General features: G+C 36.9%; 3 protein-coding genes across 3 annotated transcripts in view; 2 read left to right on the top strand and 1 right to left on the bottom strand.

Annotated features, from left to right (window-relative positions):
- LOC124188175 (intersectin-1) overlaps positions 1-23,188 on the bottom strand; it is an 86,271-nt gene that overhangs the window by 61,893 nt on the left and 1,190 nt on the right. The gene's annotated exons all lie outside the window — the stretch shown is intronic.
- Positions 2,191-11,424, top strand: LOC124181092 (organic cation transporter protein-like). The gene is made up of 9 exons (XM_046567293.1): positions 2,191-2,249; positions 6,434-6,908; positions 7,137-7,395; positions 7,521-7,686; positions 7,745-7,975; positions 8,057-8,271; positions 8,354-8,535; positions 8,621-8,763; positions 11,109-11,424. The coding sequence occupies exons 2-9, from the start codon at positions 6,519-6,521 to the stop codon at positions 11,422-11,424; spliced, it is 1,902 nt and encodes a 633-aa protein (XP_046423249.1). The 5' UTR covers positions 2,191-2,249; positions 6,434-6,518.
- Positions 11,561-22,282, top strand: LOC124181086. Its single transcript, XM_046567280.1, has 17 exons — positions 11,561-11,823; positions 13,885-14,068; positions 14,532-14,955; positions 15,182-15,440; positions 15,573-15,738; positions 15,830-16,066; positions 16,233-16,447; positions 16,539-16,720; positions 16,861-16,997; positions 19,138-19,555; positions 19,774-20,032; positions 20,512-20,677; positions 20,752-20,982; positions 21,089-21,303; positions 21,376-21,557; positions 21,772-21,908; positions 22,037-22,282. The coding sequence occupies exons 3-17, from the start codon at positions 14,602-14,604 to the stop codon at positions 22,149-22,151; spliced, it is 3,273 nt and encodes a 1,090-aa protein (XP_046423236.1). The 5' UTR covers positions 11,561-11,823; positions 13,885-14,068; positions 14,532-14,601; the 3' UTR covers positions 22,152-22,282.

The raw sequence follows: 23,188 nt of genomic DNA, 5'->3' as shown, positions 1-23,188 counted from the left end.
AATAGTGTATCCCGGTCTTAACACGGTAATTTCGCAAGAAAATATTCGTACAGGTATTAGTGAGAATGGCTGAAATCACACCCATTATTGTCACAATGATGCTAGGAAGGCTTGACTCGTACAGATAAAATAGAATGGGAGTTACGCCAGGATAATGTATCCTGGAGAAATTGTAGGAATGCAGAATGAAGTTTAGAAATCTTACCGATATTAGGCAGTTACTTTCTGTGTTTCCAAACCGTATACTATCATATTTTTAACCCAAAAAGATATATTTGAACAATGTCGATCTAGCCTGTGTTACGTGGGGGTGAGGGTGTACTGAGCGGTGGTAGTTAATGATTAATTGAATAATCAAGCTCCCACGTAACGACAATGAATAATTATTAAAACTAAGAGAAGACCTACCTTTCGATAAGCCGGTAATTTGTAGGATCGTGTTGCTATAGTCCTGTACAGGTCTGTGAGGCTTGTTTAAATTGCTGAGGCAATTTTACAATAATAAAAATAGGAAGAAGGTCGTTCAAAATAAATGTTTAATATGATTTGACTGGTAAAAGATGAAGTATATTCTGTTTCGATTTGGTTATTGAAATGTCTGGTAACAATTAATGGTAATAATGATATATGAGCCGAAAATAACAATTTATAAAGTGTTCAAGTTTATGAAAATCGTTGTTATACTATTCTAAAGGATATTATTAGTTGATACCAGGAACATCTACTCTGAACGATGGTTAACTAGCTGGCCGTGATTATTGCATTGTATCTCTCTTTTTAGATTATCTTAAATCAATTATATATACTATTGTTAAGTCTTATTCGTTAATTCTTAGAAACAATAAGTACGATTTAATTGGGGGTAGTGAAGCTACCCACCAATTCTAGACTTGGTTTTGAATGAAAATTACTGAAGTAGATTTTGATCAAAAAGGTGAAACAAGAATTCGTCCAAGTTCGAAGACTAACACTCGGATTGACTTAGCTTTGGGTGAATCGGTCGACGAGATTGAGAGCCGTCGAATCGTGTCGGTCTGCGTCGGTAGATTTCTGGACCAGGGGCCTCACCTCAAGTTTCCAAGAGTTGATCAATCGAACGATGCTGAACGTCGGTCACTTAGTCTTTTTAGATTTGGAATGATATCTTGTTATCGAAAGTTATAGTTGAAAGTGTCAATTTTCTGATTTTGACGTATGTTAAAGTTGATTGGAACGATTTATTTATTAAAAACGATAGTTTAATTATTATTATTATTACTTAAGATTACCTGATTCGATTGAATCAGGGCCGAATTCAATATAATTATGGAAAATGGAATATCATAAAAATGTCTATTCGCGAAATGATGAGATTTAGTAAAGCACAGAAAAGATGAAAACGTATAAGAAAGTGAGTCTCTTGCAGCTAACAGAATAACTGAATGCTCGAATTTGACGAATTAGCGCGAGACTTTAGGCCGGTCACAACTAAGATTTTCCGAACGCTACTATTGCTCGAGAGGGCTAATCCGGGTTTACGTCCGCGCACTTCGCGACTTGACAGACGAAAGACATGGCTGCTTGGGCCAGAGGGTGTTAATAGGGAAAATCTGCAGTTGTAATAAGTTGCAACAGTAATTAGCCAATTAAGTGCGGGGGCGACCTCCCGGTGTCCAAATCTACACGGTCAGCGTTAGTTCGCGCCATTCGACGGTGTTCCGACGATTCTCAATCTCGTCACTTATACGTACAAGATGTTAACAGAAGGTATCTCAAGACAATTCTCACGCATTCATCCACACGTCTTAACAAATAATCTGTTTTAATTTGGTGGTTCCAAAGGTAGTGGTTTATCATAATTACTGATGATAATTTTGACTTAAAAAGAGAGATATTCCCGGGCTGAACGCCGCTGATAGGTCAGTAATTTTATAGCGCGATTCCTGGTGTCAGCAAATAAGATACAATGTCAGCGGATGCCGAGGACTGTACGTGACCTTATTATAATATGAGATTGTAATGAAATAATTAAAGAAATGAAATGAAATAGAATTTTGAAAAAGGACTTTTGAACGTACGCCAAGGCAGAACGTCGGGGCGTAACACCTGTGTAGCGCACCAGTCGGCAGCCAAACGCCATCAGAGTAAATAATATACCACGCCGCGTAAAGCTAATTGACATTTTTTAACCTAGTTTATTAACAAACGTCATGCAGTACGAACAAGTCTTATCGATCGGTGCCTAAAAGAATAATCAGACATTCGTTCGGGTAAGTCGTACAATTTCCAAATTTTTCTACTATTTAAGGGGGTATTCTAGCGTAGAAATATGAAAAAATCGATTTTTTTTTTTATATTTTCAAAGCTTAACCTTTCAAGAATGTGTCCTTAAAAGGACAAGTCAAAATTTCAATCATTTTCAGAGATATAGCTATTTTAGTGACACGTCTTTAATACTGGCTCGGCTGGAACGAATTTTACTCGAAACTTTAAACGCGTTTTTCTCAAAACTACATTTTTCAAAACGGTTGACATGATTTCTCAAGTTCTATTGAACCGATTTACTTGAAATTTGGTGAGAATCTTCTCAATACATGTCTCTATCGCACGAATTATTATTATAACGAAATAATAATTTTTACTATTTTTAAAAAATTCAGAAACGTCCAAAAAAGTCAAAAAAAAAACGTATTATTTTTTCGGACAGCCGTAATTTGGCAAAAAAAAATTTTTTTTCGACTTTTTTTTAGTTAGTACGATAGCTGCATTTATGTAGATTAATAATCTTTTTTTTTTTTCTGATTTTGAAAATGCTTGCAATCGTGACAACATTGGCGCGCCATTTTTTTTGTACCCCCCACTTCAACAACTCATAGCACTTTCAATTTTGTATTTTTTGACTTGTTTTTTTTTTTTTTTTTGTAATCGTGAAATAATAATAAACGCCTGATAAAAAAAATGGATGGCAAAGATATTTTTTGTTTTTTGTTTATAGCACTTCAAAAAACACCTCAAATTCATGCCTTTACACTAGAATACCCCCTTAATTAACGATTAAATGATCAAGCCTTCTACTTAATTGCCACTTACCTAAAAGGTTGAAGATACATAATTCTGCCCTATGTCTTACTTCCTAATCATCAATAGTTACGATCGATTACACTTTAGACAGTTGAAATTCGTTGAATTCTAAGCTTTCCTAATTTTTTTTTTTTTTTCCTCTCAATGAAACGTCATTTTTGATAAGTAATTATAACCAAACACTAATGATAGCAACAATATTTATAAAAAAGAGTTATACAGCTAAAAACTTTGAACTTTCAAGTCGTTGGAAAGTCTATCTACTAGTAGAATTCTACTTATTTGTAGTTTTCTTTCTTATCGTACTGCGTGATAGGAAGTCACAACGAGAACAGCGCAGGGGCATTGACCGGTGAGAAAACAATGCTAGGCGATATCTTTCTTTTTCTATCAGTTCGAACTCGTTTTTTAACTACGGATAATATTTAAATAGATTGAAGTATTGTAAATGCAGCAATAAAATACAGCAAATTCTGAATTTTGAACAATGAAAAAGAAGAATCATATAGTTCAATACATGCATGACGGCAAACATAGAAAACAAATATAGATTCGGCACATTAAAAGCTTCGTATCTGTAGCATTTTTTATTTTTATTTTGAAGCAGACTTTCCTTGCAGACCTGTGTAATCTTATCTAGAAAAACACAAGAATTTTGTCCAAATTTTGATTTGGTACGCGGAGTCGATAATTTGCGATACTTCTTCTTTCATTACAAAATTTCAGTTTCAGCAATTCGAAACGTAGCACGATGTAAAAAGTGTACTGCTGAATTTGCGTCGTTTCTAGGGTTGAAGTCGAAAAATAATTATATAAAATAGAAACTTTTAGTTTTTCTTACTACAAACGTAACTGTTACAGAATACATTCTGACAAGAAAACAATACTGTGTATCGGCAGTGTCAAGAGAAAAATTAATCGCGTTAGAACTTCGTACTGTATAATATAATAGTGCTATACTACAAATAATAACGCGTAGCGCGGTTCAGGGATGATCGATCACTTAGGAAACACAGAACGCATACCAATCTCATACAAGTTCCAAGACCAATGGCGCTCTAGTGTGATAATTTTGACCAGCAATAACACATTCATGACATTAGTTTCGAGACTGATGAATAAGAATTCTCGACCTCGTATGTAATCTATTATAGAGTCTTGGTGATCGGTCAATTAAGAAAACGTATTTTCAGTTAACGTTTCGACCCGGATCTGGGCCCTCCTCAGAACGATTTATTTTTTTAAACTGTCAAAAATAACAAAAAGATTTTTGTAAAATACATAATAGTACTAGAAGTAATCAGACTTAAATATTGTAGATGTAATACTCTTAGAGTTATTATATATTGTTGATAGTAAGAACCTTATGATTAATTGAATAAGGATGTTTTTTGAGTGTTATTTACCTTTTGAATTAAGTAAGTGGACTAAGATGTAGTCGATGGTACCGGTTGAAAAAAAAAAAGAAAAAAAAAAAATACATCACATTCTTAATATTTTTAACCGGTACCATCCTAGACTACAATTTACTATCGAAACAGAAGAAAATAACGCCATCAGTTTCTTAGACGTATTGTTGATACACAACAATAATTATATCAAGACAGATTGGTTTCACAAAAAAACCTGGTCACAAAGATACCTGAATTTTAACTCTCACCATCCTTTGTCCTTCAAAATAGGCACCATCTTTAACCTTGTTGACAGAGCTATCAAACTAGCCAGTACAGAGTTCCACGAAAAAAACCTGTCAATCATATACAATGTACTAAGATGGAACGATTACCCTCATGGCCTATTACACCAACAAATTAATAAGAGACGCACCTACATCAACAACATACTTGACAATAATATTGACTCTGCTCCCGCTGAAGATAACAATAGACCCGCTACTACATATATCTCCATCCCATATGTATCCGGCCTCTTTGAGTCACTTAACCGCTTATTCGCCAAATATAACGTCAAGTTTGTTGGAAAAAATTCAAAAGATTTACATCTAGTTTTTGATACAGGCAAAGACAAGATCCCCATGGGCAAACGTTCTAATGTCGTGTATAAAATTCCTTGCAATGACTGCAATCAAGTCTACATAGGTGAAACAGGTCGACATCTCAACACTAGAATTAGGGAACACCAACGCAACATACATGAGACTGAAGAACGTCACACAGCTCTAACGAAACATAGTATTGATAAACAACACACTTTTAATTACGACAACACAAACATACTTTGTGAAGAACACAATTATTATAGAAGACTGTTATTAGAAATGTGCAACATTGTAGGTCATACCAATTCTGTTAATCTTAGACAAGACGTTGAACATTTAAGTAATATTTACAAACCTCTAATCTCCGCCCACACAACAAATATTGTTTAACCTTACTACATATAAAAATTTTTTTCCCCATTATACAGTCCTTTCTACATAACTTTTCTTACAAAATATTTACTGTTTTTCTGTATAATTGTTTATAATAGGTTCACCTTCACTCTGGATTATATTATTTTCTCCCATCAGTCGTTATTCACCTGTTGACACAATTGGTTCAACCAACAATATTTCGTTAGACATGTAGAATTAATTATAAAGAGCCTACCTCCATTTCATTGACACCTGTGAATTAATTTTATTGCTTAAAAGACCTTCTTTAATAACCTATTAACACAATGACATACTGACTGTGATGAAACATAGTTCTTCAATCTTTTTAATTAACGACTACCAACTATTAACTTCCACATATAAAATAACTGAAGATTGACATTGTCTACCGCCACTCAAAAGAACACTGTTTCCACCAATTGTAATTGTGAATTCGACTACATCTTAGTCCACTTACTTAATTCAAAAGGTAAATAACACTCAAAAAACATCCTTATTCAATTAATCATAAGGTTCTTACTATCAACAATATATAATAACTCTAAGAGTATTACATCTACAATATTTAAGTCTGATTACTTCTAGTACTATTATGTATTTTACAAAAATCTTTTTGTTATTTTTGACAGTTTAAAAAAATAAATCGTTCTGAGGAGGGCCCAGATCCGGGTCGAAACGTTAACTAAAAATACGTTTTCTTAATTGACCGATCACCAAGACTCTATAATAGATTAGTTTCGAGAGCTTTGCAATATTCATGCAGATATAAAGATACAGACACATGTACTGTATTCATTTCCACTCCGAAACTTCCCTAACCGTGAACAGATCGTTCCGAGTTTGTAGAATTGTGTATAAACATAACACGACACATCCAATATATGCGGTGACTTCTTGAGTTCGTGAAATGCAGCTATTACAGTCAATGAAACGAAAATCCATGAAAAATAACCATATTGTAATCTACTATTATTGCAGCAGATACATTGATCCGAGTGAAAGGAAATCTTGTGAAGAGAAGACTTGAAGGACTACAACGGGACAGAAAGAAGAAGTGATCAGAATGGGTTACGACGACGTTATTTCACACATTGGAGAAATGGGCCCGTACCAACGAAGAGTATCCGTTGTTAACTTTATACCATCATTAACCAGCGCCATTCACGTCATGGGCACAATTTTCCTGTTAGGCAAACCAAAATTCAGGTGTCTGACACCCGAGGAAGACCAAAGAAATGCAACATACATTCCGGGACTACATACGGCAAACATTACGCATCCATGGGATAACGCGACACAAATTTCGTCGCAGTGTAAACCGTATAACCAAACTGAAGGAGTTCGCTCTGAGCTACTAACAACGAAGGGCAATTTACCGTCGACGTCTCGTGTCGTGAAGTGTGCCTCTTTTGCCTACGATGACAGCCAATACGGAACAACTGCCACAACCGAAGTAAATCTTCAGTTTACGGACCATCTTCAATGTTGTTGCTTCAAATAAGTCATATGAGCGTTCAACTATCAAAACTTGAACGAAATGAACTGCATTACGGAATCAACTTATCGCTAATCGTTTATTCATAGTCATATGTAACCTTCAACGACCACGCTGTAACGACTCGTAGTAGCACCTTTCAGTTGGAGCTTATCAAGTAAAAATTATGGGGTTTCACATTTTCAGTGGAATCTGATATGCGATGATGCGTGGTTGAAAACTACCAGCGAGTCACTGTTCATGCTAGGAGTGATGATGGGAGTTTTGACTCTCGGTGCTTTGTCCGACAAATATGGACGCAAGCGAACTCTGATATGGGGTTCAGTCCTGCAGTTAATTTCGGGACTACTGGTCGCTGCTTCGCCTAATGTCACGATGTTCGTAATTTTCCGAATGATTGTAGCGACAACGAGTACTGGACTTTACGTTGTGGCTTACGTTGCTGGTGAGAGTCTAGATTAATTTTTATATCTTAGACAATTATGTAGAGATATCGCATATTTCCTGCCGAGAGAAAGTCGATATTGATTTTGATGTGACTGCGATTCTTGTGCAATTTTTTGTTCATAGCAATCGAGATGGTTTATCGAAACAAGAAAATTCCAACTGCGGCTAGTACTTTCTTCTTTATGGGAGGTTGTCTTCTTACAGTCAGTTTTGCATACTACATAAGAAACTGGAGAATTTTACAGCTGGCTTATACCGCGCCTACCCTTTTATTCCTGGCATTATCGTGGTAAGAGTAAAACAACACCCGTTTCGTAACTTTAGTTTCACATAATACACACGATTAGGTCCATTCCTGAATCTGCACGATGGCTGCTGAGCAGAGGGCGTGTGGAAGAAGCAATGAATATACTTCACAAGGCATCGATGGAAAATGGGGTGAAATTACCGCGGGATACGTTGGACGAACTGCTGATAACAGGAAGTGAAAACAAGCCAAACAGTAAAAAATCATCTTTGCTTGATCTATTGAGATACCCAAATATCAGGAAAAGGAGTCTGGTACTCGTCATTATTTGGTAAGGTACAGACTTGATCCCAATATGTCATCGTAGGTGAAGTTTCTGATGATGAACATTTTCATACATCAATATCGTCAGGTTTGTCAACAATTGCACGTATTACGGTCTAGCATGGAACACCGCGAACCTTGGAGGCAGCGTTTACATAAATTCTACACTTTCTGCCATCGTGGAGCTACCCGCAATTGCATTCTTAGTATTCACCATTGACAAGTGTCGGAGGAAGGTTATTTTGGGCGGCTCTATGATGCTCTCGTCCATATCATTATTTTTGGCAGTTTTCGTTCCTGTCGGTGGGTGAAGTTCAAACGGATGTCCGTAGAAATAACGTACACACGTCGTCGATTCTGAATATCACGTAATTTTTCGTTTCAGACATGACATGGCTAGTGACGGGTTTGGCCATGATGGGAAAATTGTCAATCACGGTCTCATATTCAACCCTCTACATCTTCACATCAGAGCAGTATCCTACAACAGTTAGAAATATTGGCGTTGGAACTTGTTCAGCTATTGCTCGGCTCGGTGGAGTGGTAGCACCTATGATCGTCGACTTGGTGAGTCAAAGCTGAAAAAATTTCGAGTAATGAATATTCCGAGAAAAGTTAGTTCGATCAACACGTGATTCATGTATATTTACAGTCTGAAATTTCGACGGTTCTTCCTTTCATTACTTTTGGATGCAGCATAGTGCTCGCCGTGTTGTTGTTACTACTTCTTTCAGAAACGTCGATGAAAAAGCTACCAGAAACAATAGAAGAGGTAGAAGTAGAAGGGTTTGAAAAGTAAGTTTTCATTCGAGATACTATGAATTTTTCATTGCCGTGGTAAAATGCTGGTGAATCGGGCCTTGAGTTTCATTGACTAGTATGATGAAAAATATTATGTCACCATATATATTCACCTTTATTGCATAATAAGATGTATAATATACAGGGTGTCTCATCTTAGTAAATCCAAATATCTCGGAAGCCAGAAGTACGAGTGAAAAATGCTTGAGAAAAAAATTGTAAAGTCCGAAGGGAGAAATAAGATGAGAGCGTCAGATTTATCCTAAGTGGACCCGACAATGTCAGATGAAGAACAACTTTATTTTTTTTTTTTTTGATATAAAACAGTATATTTCTTTCACCGGCACCTGAACGGGCATCAAATTCCACATCAAAAAATACCTACTTATCGTCGTAAGAAGTTCTTGGTCTCATAAAAGTTAGAGAGTTACAGCAGAATGAACTACATCATTTTACGCCCAACGGTCTTATTACTGCGTTACACTACAATTAAAAAACTGACTCGTACACGCTGTAACGCAGTTAATACCTAGTATTTCAGCATTGCATTCGACTAGACAAGACGCTAGTTTTGACTAGATTCTCTGGCTGGTTAATAATTTGCGCGAATATGGAGAACATACAGATACGGTAATGCTTGATGCACTTCGGGCGTTACATTACTTTTTAATAATCCGTAAGGTTTAGTAATTTTCAACACTTATTATTACACGAGCTAAATAGAGTTTCAGTACAAGTTCATAGGTTTATGTTATGTATTTCTTACCCTAATTCTGACTAGGTTAAATTAAAAATTCTCTTTTGCTGTCGTTTTCACTGGTTACGTAAAAGTCTTCGCTGACTCATTATATTGTTGATATGATTACGATAAAATATTATCACATTATAAACTTGAAATAACATTGGAACGTATATATTGAATATTTATTTTCATTCAAAAATACAGTTATATATAATATTTACTTACCGAAATAAATGATATTTACATTTATATTTCTCTGCATACGTTCCTCCTGACCGCCTGACATGCGTACCATAATATGTATGCTGCAGCGAGTTTATTTATGTACATACATATAAACATACCTGAAAAAGGTGGCTTCGAGATAATAATATTATATATCTGACAGACAACTATCGGTACCTAGGTGACGTCGCACTTACTACAGGATACATCGTCACGTGGTAAAGAAAAGAAGAAAATTAACAATTGTACATATTCATTCAGTAGCAAAAACGACTATTTTGACGTTCACTGTGATTTAACTCTCAGCATACAATACAGATACGTGAACTTTTAAATAAAGAAAAAACCTACTGATACCAAATATGCATTTCCTCATATTTACTAATTGTCCAACTCATTGTATTACAATTGTCTAGGCCTTGCACAAATGTCAGAATTTAATATGTCCGAATAGCTGCCACCCTCCCCCATACAGTGGGAAAAATTCAAAAAATATTTTACGTATTGTGCATTCGAATAGTAATTTGGGCGTCAGCAATAATAACATAAAGAACAAGTGGAGAATCCAAGAATTCATCTTAGGTCGCTCGAAATAAGCCATGAGTTTTCTAACGTCCTATGTTGAACGAACGAGCAGAGACGATAAATTTTTCGATTATATGATCACTCATTTCCAAAACTGGTCTAATATTAAATTCTATTTAATAACCTCCGTGGAATAATAATCGGGCCGTGCACAAATCGTTAACCAAAGATCATACATTGACGAATGTTCGCTAGGTCGTCAATTTATAATCAATAGTGTCTTTTTTGCATAAAAATTTACTTTATATCGACTTGCCGCGGTCAAAAAATAGTCAAGCGACACTTTCAAATTTCGATAATCACCAGATTTTATTTATCCTATTACATACGTTACAGCGAGTTCTTCACGATATTTATCGCTCTTCATCGCCTGTAGTGATAAAGGAAAAGTATTTGTTTCAATCAAAAATGAATTTTCCTAATTTTTCCCCAAGGGGAAGGACTGAAAGGTAGTGAAAATGAAAGTTACGGAATATCTCAATTACTGCAACCATCATCGATGCGACGCATGCGATGCTGCTTGAGGCTGAGGTCGACTGTAAGTTATAAGTACCTAACACCTTGGCCAACTAAAAAATCGCTTGGAGTATCATTCCTCCACCAGCTTCCGATTTTAGCAGGTTGTGAGTGACGACTTTCGAATCAGCTAATCCCAATACCAACGTCAAAAGCGTCATCGGCAGTTCAATCCTGACTCACAATGAGTATTCAACGTCCTTGTGATTCAGCTCGAAATGTGCAGCAACCCGCACCCTTCGACAACATCGCGATGCACCGTCACTTTTAGCCAAGATGGGCAAGAGAACACCTTCGTACACTCCAGCATAAAGGAACGTGGGATCAAGATACCTATACTCAACACCAGTGCGGCAACCTCGCCTAAATCGTCGACCTTTCCCTTCTTCGACCCTATTCTAGTCTTACACCCAAAGCGAGATGGATTAGTCCACGCTACCTCGGTGCGTTACTACCTTTGGCATTTACGACTGGCCGAGAGTCAAGCTTTATCGACTTCTGGTCTCCAGCTGATCCTATTGTACCTGTACAACTGTGCCTACAGCTGTCGTATGATAACGATAGCGGACCGAATGGTGCTGCGGTAGTTAGGAACTTGACACCTGACCGACCACCATCCCCCTCTCCTGTCTTCCTTTTGTCTTCTAAATGGTTTTCTGGATGCCCATGCGGATGCACACGGGCTAACTGACAACGAGGGGATTGTCTTGTTAGTTAGTGCTCGTTCGGCTCCCCCTGAACTCGGTCATCGGATAGCAACGTAATCACATTTTAGTTGTTTCCTATTTTTGTAGCTAGTCTTCGGGTGCATTTTATTGCGTTACGGGCTGTTCTTATAACTGTAAAAGATTTAATACGTTTTCTTACTGTTAGCTATTCTGCCGCGAGGAGCATTTCTTCATCTCCTTCGTCCGCACAACCTTGCATCGGTCTTGCTCGATGCGAAGAGTCATCGACGTACTTCGTATACAACGTTAACGGAAATCGTAAGCTATTAATGACCTGATTTTCAACATACTCCACAGCTGAATTAGCAATAATGGGGCTGATACACGTACCTTCGAGATTCTGCATTTAAAAAAATCAACTTAGCAAGCTATACCTTCGGAACGATCATTCCAAGGGTAAAGTTTTTCCGAACTTTTTTATTCCGTATTCGATTCTCCAGTGGACGCGTTTTAAAATTTTTTTTCTCCTCGTACTGATGCAAAGTTTCAAACACAAATTTTGAAAAGTTCTCTGTCCTTGAAGAAACTGGATTGTTATGCAACGATTGCATTGCTGAATTCTGCGCCAACCTCCTGCGAATGAGTGACGTGTATCTAATTAAAAAATACTCCTCTTTAAAGTTCTGTTTCAGTACGAACAACGTTGGCATAGGTTTAAAAAATAAAATTGTCACGTATAATTTAGTAAAATTAGCTAGTAAGCCCCGGTAATGTAAGATCACCTGACATTCATCTATACTAATAAAAACAATATTTTCTCATGTACTTTTCATCACTTTACAAACCGATTCAATTACTGGAAGTACCATCAAGTATGATCAAAATCTTTTGTCGTCAGCGCTCTCTTTTTTTCATAAAATGATTTCGTTATTTTTCATGAAATTACTTCCTATTGCATTATTCTATTCGTTTTATAACGATTTGTATAAAATCTTCGATACACGTCGTATGAGTTGTGTCGAAGTCCTTTGACTTTCATGAATTTGTTTTGCTAAAGACATACGGCCAAAAAAAAGGACGTCAAAAATTTTAATGCCCTTCATGTGATTATAAAGTCGTGTGAATTTGAGATATTTTCATCCAGCCGTTGCTAAAATGATCTTGGGTATTTGTCGAAAATTGAAATTTTGAATCCATTTTGATAGAAGAATACGCTGAAAATATGGCAATTTTTCCGCACATCGTTTGAACGTAAAGTCGTGTGAATTTCAGATTTTTTCATTCAGCCACGCAACAGACAACCCTAGATTTTTCTGAAATCCTGTTTAATGGATAATATTGGTCCGCAAACCTAAAGATTTATTGAAAATAAAAAAAAAAAAATGGTTTCGACCGAAACGAATACTTTTCCAATATCACCACAAGTGGTGAATACTAAAAGTGTTGAGTGTATGGGTTTGTTCCAGCTTAGAACGGAAACGAATTCCCTAGATACACGACTGAAGAACAAATAATTCCAGCCAAATATTGCTCTCAGATCGATCGTTGCGTAGCTACAGCTCGTTAGATTACTAATTTGGTAAAAGACGGACTTTGCATCTGCCTTAAAAGTAAAATAAAAAATATCGCAATCAGGAGCAAAAACGTGCAGAAAAGCTTTGTCCGCAGAATGATTGGTGGAGAATCCACAGCTTGCTAAAGTTTATTTTTGCAGACACAGAAATCTTGATGGTCGTCGGAAAACCCGTAACAAAGCCAAAAATCTGCTGGTAGAAATGCTTCCCGTAATTAAAACACGTTGTATTGGTATACAAATTTAACGCTTTCTAGAAAATGTTATTTATAGATAATAGTGCCAGAGTAATATGCTGATTGACTTCTGATTAGTCGCATTAAAAAATTAGCCAACACCACCGCGCGTAGGAACAATAATGTGTTACGTTTGAAATCCCCGAAGTTAAAAAATTTCATATTAGAAAAGAAAAAACACAACGACAAACGATCTACTTTTATCATTCATTTAATCGTCAGCAAGCAATGTGAGATATTCCAAAATATTGAAATTTAATTTGGTTATTCGTATACAGAAAATACCTTTCGTATGGAGTACAGTATTTACAGATGTGCTTATTGCACCTGTGAACAATTGTAAAGCATGGCATACAATATACTTTACAATAATAAAATAAAGCTAATAATAACATATTGAGGTCATAACCGTAAAGTTTGAGTTTTCTTTTTAACTGCGGGTAAAAAAAAAAAAAATCATTTAGAATTTTTCTACTCGTATCGTCACAATTACAAGCTGAATTTTTGTACTACTAGCGAATTATCCGGCCCTCTTATCTTTTTAAGTTGATTTATTAAGTTTCTTTACAGTAAAGGCACCATTGTTATTGCTGTCAACGTTGGCGTTTATCTCGCTGGGGAAGGTGATGCACATTTTTACAGCTGTGTAGTAAAAACATGTACATCTCGGTTCTTTTTTCGTAAATGAGACCAATGCGTGACCTTGACTTCGGGCTTTGGGCATTTTTTTAAAGAGTTGGAGAACTCTGAGACTGTACGTGAGTTTTATTATACATTTGAAAATCCTAGATCCTCGTACGATTGTTCGGTACCATAAGTGCCATTGTTGATTTTTCCAATTACTTCCATTAACTGCTTGTTCTTCGGTTTGATAATTATTGTCTACCGGACAACCGTTGGGAATTTTGACATAACGATGCGATGGCAAAAGGTTTTCAACATTTAACAATGCAAAGACTCGAAAAAAATATGTCAGTCACAGGTAATGAATTGTAAGCGTGAAGCAAATGTCCTCTAAAAAGTGTTACAACTGTCACCAGTTTCCACTAGACTGACTTCAAGATTAAAATAATCCCTCTGTTTATGCAGTTGTGATTATTGAAGTGACAACGTATCCAATATTTTCAGTCTCTTTTTCGCGTTTTAAAATGGCGATAGTCCATCGAAGTATAAACAATGAATGATAAACATGACTTAATCTGCCATCGTTTCGACAGACAAAATCAACCGAGTAGGGAGAAGACTCGAGAAGCGGCAGAGTAAGAGAAAAACAGGAAAACAATAAAAATGGGCTACGACAACGTTATCTCACACTTGGGGGAGTTTGGCCCGTACCAGCGAAAGATATTCGTCGTCATCTTCTTGCCCATGATATCCTGTGCCTTTCATTTAATGGGAGGAACTTTTCTAGCTGGTAGACCGGATTTCAGATGCCTAACGCCTGAGGAAAACCCGTACAATGCAACGTACACGACAAACACAACCCAACCAGTATGGGATAACGAAACGGAAGCCTGGACATCGTGTGAAAGATATGATCTAAGTCACCAAGTTCTGAACAATACGCCTACCCCGCCCTTAGTAAAGTGTGATTCTTTCGTTTACGATGAAAGCCAGTACGGGTTTACGGTGTCGACCAATGTGAGTCTAATTCACTTGCACAAGGAAAGAATTTTAGGTTTCAGTAAATCAAGATAAGCGACGCAACTCCAGGAGAAATCAAATATGATCGGTTGGTTCAGTTACCAGCCAACAATAAGCAAACTTCCCTTTATTGTATGGGAAAAATGACATGTAACGCGTCTCATATGTTCACCTGTATCCAGAATCATGCGCACTGGTTTTTAACATCTTTACACCTTTACAGTGGAACCTAGTCTGCGATGACGCATGGTTGAAAGTAACGAGCGAATCACTGTTCATGCTAGGAGTGCTTCTTGGTGCACTGGTGATGGGTGGATTGTCGGATAAATACGGACGTAAAACGATTTTGATATGGGGATCGGTCTTACAACTAGTCACCAGCCTACTAGTAGCTGCTGCTCAGAATATGATAATGTACATCGTTTGTAGAACAGTTCTAGCAACGTCGACCAATGGGCTGTTCGTAGTGTCATACGTTACTGGTGAGAACGCATCGAAATTTCACATACATAACAATTTACCGATAGAATTTGTAACTGCAGTGCGTGATTAGCGCGAGACCGTCGGTTGTCTTTTTCAAAATTTAATTTATATGGTTGTTTGTTTTTTTCCAGCAATCGAGACTATTGGTCAAAGAACGAGAAAACCAGCTGCACTTGGAAGTCTGTTTTTTATAGTAGGTTCCCTCCTGACTGTTTGCCTTGCATACTTCATTCGAAACTGGAGAATGCTACAAGTAGCTTTTACCATTCCCACCCTTGTATTCCTTGGCTCAATCTGGTAAGAACGCAGCGTCAAGTTGTGCCTTCCGTTTCGAAGACAGAACGAGAAGTGTGGAACGTGTTTTAAAATTTTAACACCATTTGAACAGGTATATTCCTGAATCTGCACGATGGCTGATCACCAAAGGTCGCTTAGATGAGGCGAAAGAGATACTTCGCGAAGCGTCTGTAGAAAATAAAGTGGAACTAACGCGAGACGCTCTGGATGATTTATTGAAAACGGATAACGAGATTAGTGAAACACGGATCATTGAGAAAACCTCGATATACGATCTTCTAAGATATCCAATTATCAGGAAAAGGAGTCTGATACTGTTCTTTGTCTGGTAGGGCCCTGATTTTTATCTAATCCGATAAATGCGTTTCTTTAAATTTATCGTCACCGGCGCACTCAAGACGATCATAGAAGTTTACAATTTCGTCTACGTTCAATTTAGTGCGCAACGATCCAAATTTTTAAGAATACACGTTTTCTAAAATACACGCCCTCAGGTTTGTGAACAACGCTACATATTACGGCCTGTCTTGGAACGCGGCCAATCTTGCGGGTGACGTTTACGTGAATTCCGGGATTGCTGCTGCGGTGGAACTGCCCGCCCTCTTGTTCATGATATCCACGATCGACAAATGCCCAAGAAGGGTTGTTTTGTGTGGCTGTATGCTGCTCGCAGCGACCTCGTTGCTTTCAACGATTCTCGTTCCTAACGGTGACTAACGAAACTGACATTATTCGTTCGTAACGATAACCGAGCAGCTAAATTGGTCCTTAGCTACGCGCTAACTGACATTATATTACAGACATACCGTGGGCGACCGTATCTTTGGCGATGATAGGGAAACTATCAAGCGCAGCCTCTTACTCGACCCTCTACATTTTCTCGATGGAACAGTATCCCACCACTGTTAGAAATATCGGCGTTGGTGCTTCTTCGGCCATCGCTAGGATAGCAGGAGTTGTAACACCGCTGATTAACAATCTGGTGAGTTCAATGCGATAGAGAAACAGGTAGCAGTGAATTCAGATTCAAAATACCTCCGACCTGAACCCCGGGACCGATCATTCGATCGAATTTCAAATCATCATACCTGTGATCCAGATATAACTCATCGCTGTTTACAGTCTCAAATTTCCGTCACCCTGCCACTTTTGATCTATGGATGCGGTTCATTGATGGCTGGTCTGTTGCTACTACTGCTTCCGGAAACGGCAAAAAAAAAATTACCGGAAACAATAGAGGAGTTGGAAGAGTTCAAGGAGTAGGTTATTAGCAATGTTGTTAAACGCTTTTTCTTTCAAGTAGATTTTCTGCCTCGGTATAAACAAAGTAAATCAACCTTGTAAGTAGCTCCGAAATTTGAGTATTTGTTTTGAACGCTATTTTTCTCAAATTTAGTTAGCATTTTATGTAAGATATCTCTCTGCCAGGGCACATGAGTAAAATGTTGCTCACGTTCCAGAGCCGGTATTGTATTTACATTTTTTAACAAATACGTAAGTGGACCTGAATAATTCGTTCAACAACTAATCTTTTTCATTCCAGATGTGAAAGCAAAAGATGGACGATTCGAAAACTCAAGTTTTGCAAATGCTAACAAGTCGCTGATTTGTTGGACCAGCCTAAGAACTTCAAAAAACATTATTAAATAACATCTATTTTTACCTAATCAATTAAGTAAATCATTAAATAAATCTAAAACTACTAGACTATTCGTATCCAAAAATTTAATTCGTTCATTCGTCTTCGAGAAATCGTCGTGCAAAAAATTATGTACACACACACCCAGGCAATAATCTAAAAATGATCGAATGAAATTTTTTACAACCTTGAAGTGGAGATCTACTGAAAACTCAACTTTTCATTTTCGAGAAAGTTCTATTATCTTCCACGTTATCTTTTTTCTTGAGTAAAGAAGGGGAGAATTTAAAAATTTGAATACATCAGAGGTGCGAGTCATGAGTTTTTGATAGCTGTTTCTATTTTTCTTTTCGCTTTTTCACTTGAATAACACTGCAGATTTTGGAAATTTCAAGTCTACATTTTCTTCAAAGTCCAATCCATATTAAAAATTCCAAAATTCAAATAAATCCAAGGTACATCGTTGGTAATAGTTGAACAAAATTTTGGCTGTGTGAAATGGCCCTGTAGGGACTTGTAAACTTTAAATTCCAGCTAGAATACCGATATTATACTTTTGGATACATATGAATTTTAAATGTTTAGGAAATTTACTGCACGTAGAAAAATACAGTAAGCTGAAGTTTCAACAAATCAATGTTATTCAAATTATAAGAAACAAAAACTGCTTAAAAAACCTGCTTCTTTTCGATCATTCAAATGTAAACAGAAGTGGAACAATAAGTCAATTGTGTTGGAAAATAAATAAGCAAATAAACGTTTAAAGAATTTACTTATTTTGAATCTTCATTACCTTCTTTTACATCGTTCGTCAATTTTGATTTATAAATGTACGTCTACTCGTAAGGGATTTTCAAGCGATTGGATATAAAGTCCGTCCCTTCCACATACATAAAGTACAGTCGGTTATTGAAAAAAAGTAAAGCCAACATCTCCTATGATTTAGCTGTGAGACCATACGCATGTACAATGTACATTTATTACATATCGACACGTAAACTGTAAACCGAAAATAAGATTTCTTTCACACAACTATCTTCTTCTATCTTATGGATCACCACTAGACAAATAGTCAGTCAATCAATCACATGCCTATTATATTCAGAACAAACCATACGTATCACTTGTATTTATTTACTTCATACCTACCAAGAATTATCTTATATTGAAGCATGACAAAACATACAATTTCATTTATAATTTTATTGCTACTCAACTTTCCAGACATTACAGATTTTTAATACAACTCGTTTATTACACCGAAGTGTTTTGGCTTGCTTGCCTTATTTGAAACTGGATCACTGTCAATGTTTGTAGTTGAAACAAATACGTCCGAGGACAATTTTTGTAGATCTAAGGCTCAGGTACCAGTTAATATTGCAGAAACGAATCAGGCTAACCAAGGATTTTTCAAGATTCATGTCCTCAATTAAATTGTCGAGCTGATTTATTACTGAGAATGATCACTGATGCTATACGATTTACAGTACCAGCGCTCATAATTAGATCTGAGTCAGTCAATATGATAATGCGGAAGATTTTATCTGTGTACAGATGCAAATACAGAAAGGACACATAAAACGAAGAGAGTTTTCTTTGTGTCTAATATACTTCCAAATCTGAGGTTCGAAACATTGAAGCAAATTTTTGCACGGGTTATATGAATCGGGTTTCAAGTTATCATCAGATTCCAACTAATATTCTCGAGTAATTGATGACAATCGAAAAATAACCAGGTGAAAAAGACTCGGAAAACGGTGACGCGACGTGGAAAAAGGAAAAACAATAAGGATGGGTTTTGACCAAGTGATTTCGCAGTTAGGGACGTTTGGCCCGTATCAGCGTAGGATATACCTTGCTATGTGCCTGCCCATAATATCCAGCACCTTTCACGTGATGGGAGGGATTTTTCTAGCCGGTAAACCGGATTTCAGATGTTTGACGCCCGGTGAGGACCCGGAAAATGCGACTTATCTTATGCAACCGGATTTGGCAAATGTTACATATCCATGGGATCGCGACACGGGAACTTGGTCGCGATGCAAGAGGTACGATTTAGATTACGGAGATCACTATGAAACCCGGAGTGATGATCTCAATTCATCAATGCCTTCTGTTGTGACATGCGACTCCTTTGTTTACGACAAAGACCAGTACGGGGTTACGGTTACAACCAAGGTTAGTCAAATGATAGATGAAAGATAACATATCATTTCTGTCTACACAGAAATATTGTCGCATACATTTCTGGGAGGAAGAGTGTTATTAGTTACCTTGCAGTATCAGCATAATCATACACTAATTCGTTTGTACAGATTTGACACTTTACTGACTTTTCACGATGCCTGACAGTGAGTCAAATTTCAAATGGTATGATATTTTGTTTTCCTTTTCAGTGGGATCTAGTCTGCGATAACGCATGGTTGAAAACTGCAAGTGAATCGCTATTCATGCTGGGTGTGATGGTGGGAGTTCTGACTTTCAGCACATTGTCGGATAGATATGGTCGAAGGACGACTTTGATATGGGGCTCAATAGTGCAATTAATTTCTGGACTGCTCATAGCTGTTGCTCCTAATTTCACAGTGTACGTAATTGGAAGAACGGTTGTTGCAACAACGACCACTGGAGTGTATTTAACCACTTATATTGCTGGTGAGAACTTTTTGAATCGGATTTGTATTCGAGCTATTACGTATAGAAAAAGGAAGTCCACTAATCGGAGAGTGATGAAGAAGTCGTATTTGAAGCTAATAGTTGACTAAAATGCCTATTGCATGTTCACAAATGTCCGCTAGGTTGTCAATTTACAGTCAATAGTCTACAAATTGTCTGTAAATTGATTTGTCGTTATCAAAAAGTAGCTAGACTAAACTTAAAAATTTCGCATTACATTCGATATGGCGAGTTCCATAGGATATCGAACTTTTATTCACATCAGGCGAATAGTCACTGTTTTCTCGAGTTCTTTCCAAATTGAAGTCAAATTTTTCTTCTGTCGACATTACATCAGGATTAATTTGTCAAAGGATAATCGTCATTTCGACAAGTGTGCTACCTGAGAAACTATCCTACGTCCAATCTTCAAGTGCATTAATATAACCGTGATTTACTACTCTTTCTGTTTTCTTCAGCAATCGAAACAGTTGGTCCAAAAAAGAAACTGCTGACTGGTATTAGCGGAATATTTTTCATCATAGGTGCTCTTCTAAGTATCTGCTTCGCGTACTTCATCAAGAATTGGAGGATCTTACAGATTGCCTTTGCTACTCCAACTATCCTTCTCCTGGTATTCTCGTGGTGAGAATAATGCATATGCTATTCAAACCAAAATTTAAAGTGCGTAATATAAATTGGCTAATTTCACACGGTAGGTCTGTTCGTGAATCTGCACGATGGCTGCTGAGCAAAGGTCGCGTGGAAGAGGCGATAGACATCCTTCGCAAGGCATTTATTGAAAATGGTGTAGAGTTGGCGCCAGATGCGTTAAACGGTTTTTTAGAAAATCACAGTGAGGATAAATCAGGTACCAAAAAGTACTCGGTCTTTGCTCTTCTGAAGAACCCGAGCATGAGGAAAAGGACTCTCATACTGTTCATTATCTGGTAATGTAATGATTTGATATATAAAGTCTATACGTCAGCTTTCGATGCGGATATTCCAAAGAAATTTTTGCACAAATAAACATATTTCGTACCTCAACGTTAACAGGATCGTAAATAATTGTACGTATTACGGTCTGTCTTGGATCACGCCGAACCTTGGAGGCAATGTTTATTTAAATTCTGGAATCTCTGCCGGTGTGGATTTACCCGCATATGTATTCTTGGTGTGCATAGTTGACAAGTGCCCAAGAAGGTTTATCTTGTGCAGTTGCATGTGGCTTGTCGCGATTACATTACTCTCTACATTTTTCGTTCCTACCGGTTAGTGAAATTGAGAAGACACGATCTCCATAATACCACGTCTTGATAATTGTGATTCCTCACATTTTCCAGACATGGGTTGGCTGGTGATAACTCTATCTATGATAGGAAAATTGATAATTTCGATATCATACACGACCATAAGCGTCTTCACAGCGGAACAGTTTCCCACTGTACTCAGGAATACTGGTGTTGGTACTTGTTCGGCTATGGCTAGATTAGGTGGAATCGTAGCGCCGATGATTAACGAATTGGTGAGTTCAACGAAATTCAGTCTGATAGTACTAACAATAAGTCCTACAGAGTCCGTCTGGTTGACCAGGTCTTCTTAACAAGGGTGGGAATTCAATGGGATTCGGGTATGTAGTCATAATTATTTCATTGCCCGCTGAAGTACATCCACTTATACATGGCCGACGATTACTTTAAGCTATAAGCTTCTATGTACAACCCAGTCATTACTTGCAGTCTGAAATCTCAGTGGCCATACCACTTGTAACTTTTGGAAGCTGCTCGTTGCTCGCTGGTCTGATAACACTCCTTCTTCCGGAAACGTTGGAAACAGAGTTACCGGAAACGATACAGGAAATGGAAGACTTTGGAAAGTAGGTTCTCATTTGTAAGATGTATGGTTCGAGAGCTTTACAGTCCGATAAAAACAAAATAATTTTTTGCAATTTGTAACATTAATATCCATTGAATAGATAATTCTCAATGTGACTCTTTGTTTCAGAAAGAAAAGTAAGACTGATCGAGAATTGGATGTCATCTTATCGAACGCTAGTAAGTTGAAAGCTTCCAACAACCGACATTGGAAGAACGACGAGACAAAAAATTATTATTATTAATAATGGAAATGTTTATGGATAGCGAACCTGCTTATACTTACAACGAAGGTATTCCAGGTTGATCTTTGCGATTCGATTTCTTTTGTAATATGTTATAGCAGACTAAAAACTAAGCGACGCATACATTTTTTATCTACCATTGAACACTTTAAAGGGGTGAATTGCCATTTTTTTTTTTAATCGCAAGAATTACATTATTCATTTCTGGTTACAAGAAAACTTTTTCACTTAGATTGGTTAAAAAATATAATGTTCTCGTGGGTGAAATTGCCAAATCGCCCCTTGACATGCCTTATTTTGGAGGGTGGTTTCACTACCTTAGTGTTTGATAGCAGAGAAAAAAAAATACGTGACGCTTAGTTTTTAGTCTACTGTAACATATTAATAAAAAATAAACCTGGGATATCTTCCTTGTTAGTCTTCTTAATTTTTCTGGTCAATATTAGCAAACGTAGCAACGATTTTGAACTTGGTGCTCCTACAAAATTGTGGCAATGTAACACTGTATGTCGACACATCCCCAAACACGGGAAGTAACAAATAACGGATCGGTAGAAATGATTTTTAGACTTGTGCCTTGTATCATTCTTGAAATATATCTTTTCTTTTCATTTTTCATTATCTTTGGCAATGTAAGAAAAATGTTGGTTTCGGTTCAAAATCGCTTTATCCAATTTCAACGAATTCTTACGTTTTCGAATACATATAATCCGAGAAACAGGTGTTTAGAAAAATGTTGATCTGGATTTCGGTTTGTCGGTCTGTCAGGCAAACTCCCATAATGATCTCAGAAACGGCCCGATGAAAATATTTGATAACTTGGAAAATTTTACAATTAAATGATGAGCATGAAAAATTGCCATGTCCCGTTTAATTTGACCTTTCGGTTCTACTGGAAACAAATCGATTTTTAATGTTTCACCGAAAAACATATACTTTTTCCTTCATATTACTTTTTTTAAATAAACGATCATGTTGTTCCCAGTTAGATATTTATTTTTAAAGAAACATCTTTTCTTTTAATTTTTCTTCTAAAA

Source organism: Neodiprion fabricii, chromosome 1, assembly GCF_021155785.1.
Source record: "Neodiprion fabricii isolate iyNeoFabr1 chromosome 1, iyNeoFabr1.1, whole genome shotgun sequence".
NCBI classification, from domain to species: domain Eukaryota; kingdom Metazoa; phylum Arthropoda; class Insecta; order Hymenoptera; family Diprionidae; genus Neodiprion; species Neodiprion fabricii.
The sequence above is the reverse complement of the archived record's forward strand: the minus strand, read 5'-3'. Positions and strand labels throughout refer to the sequence as shown.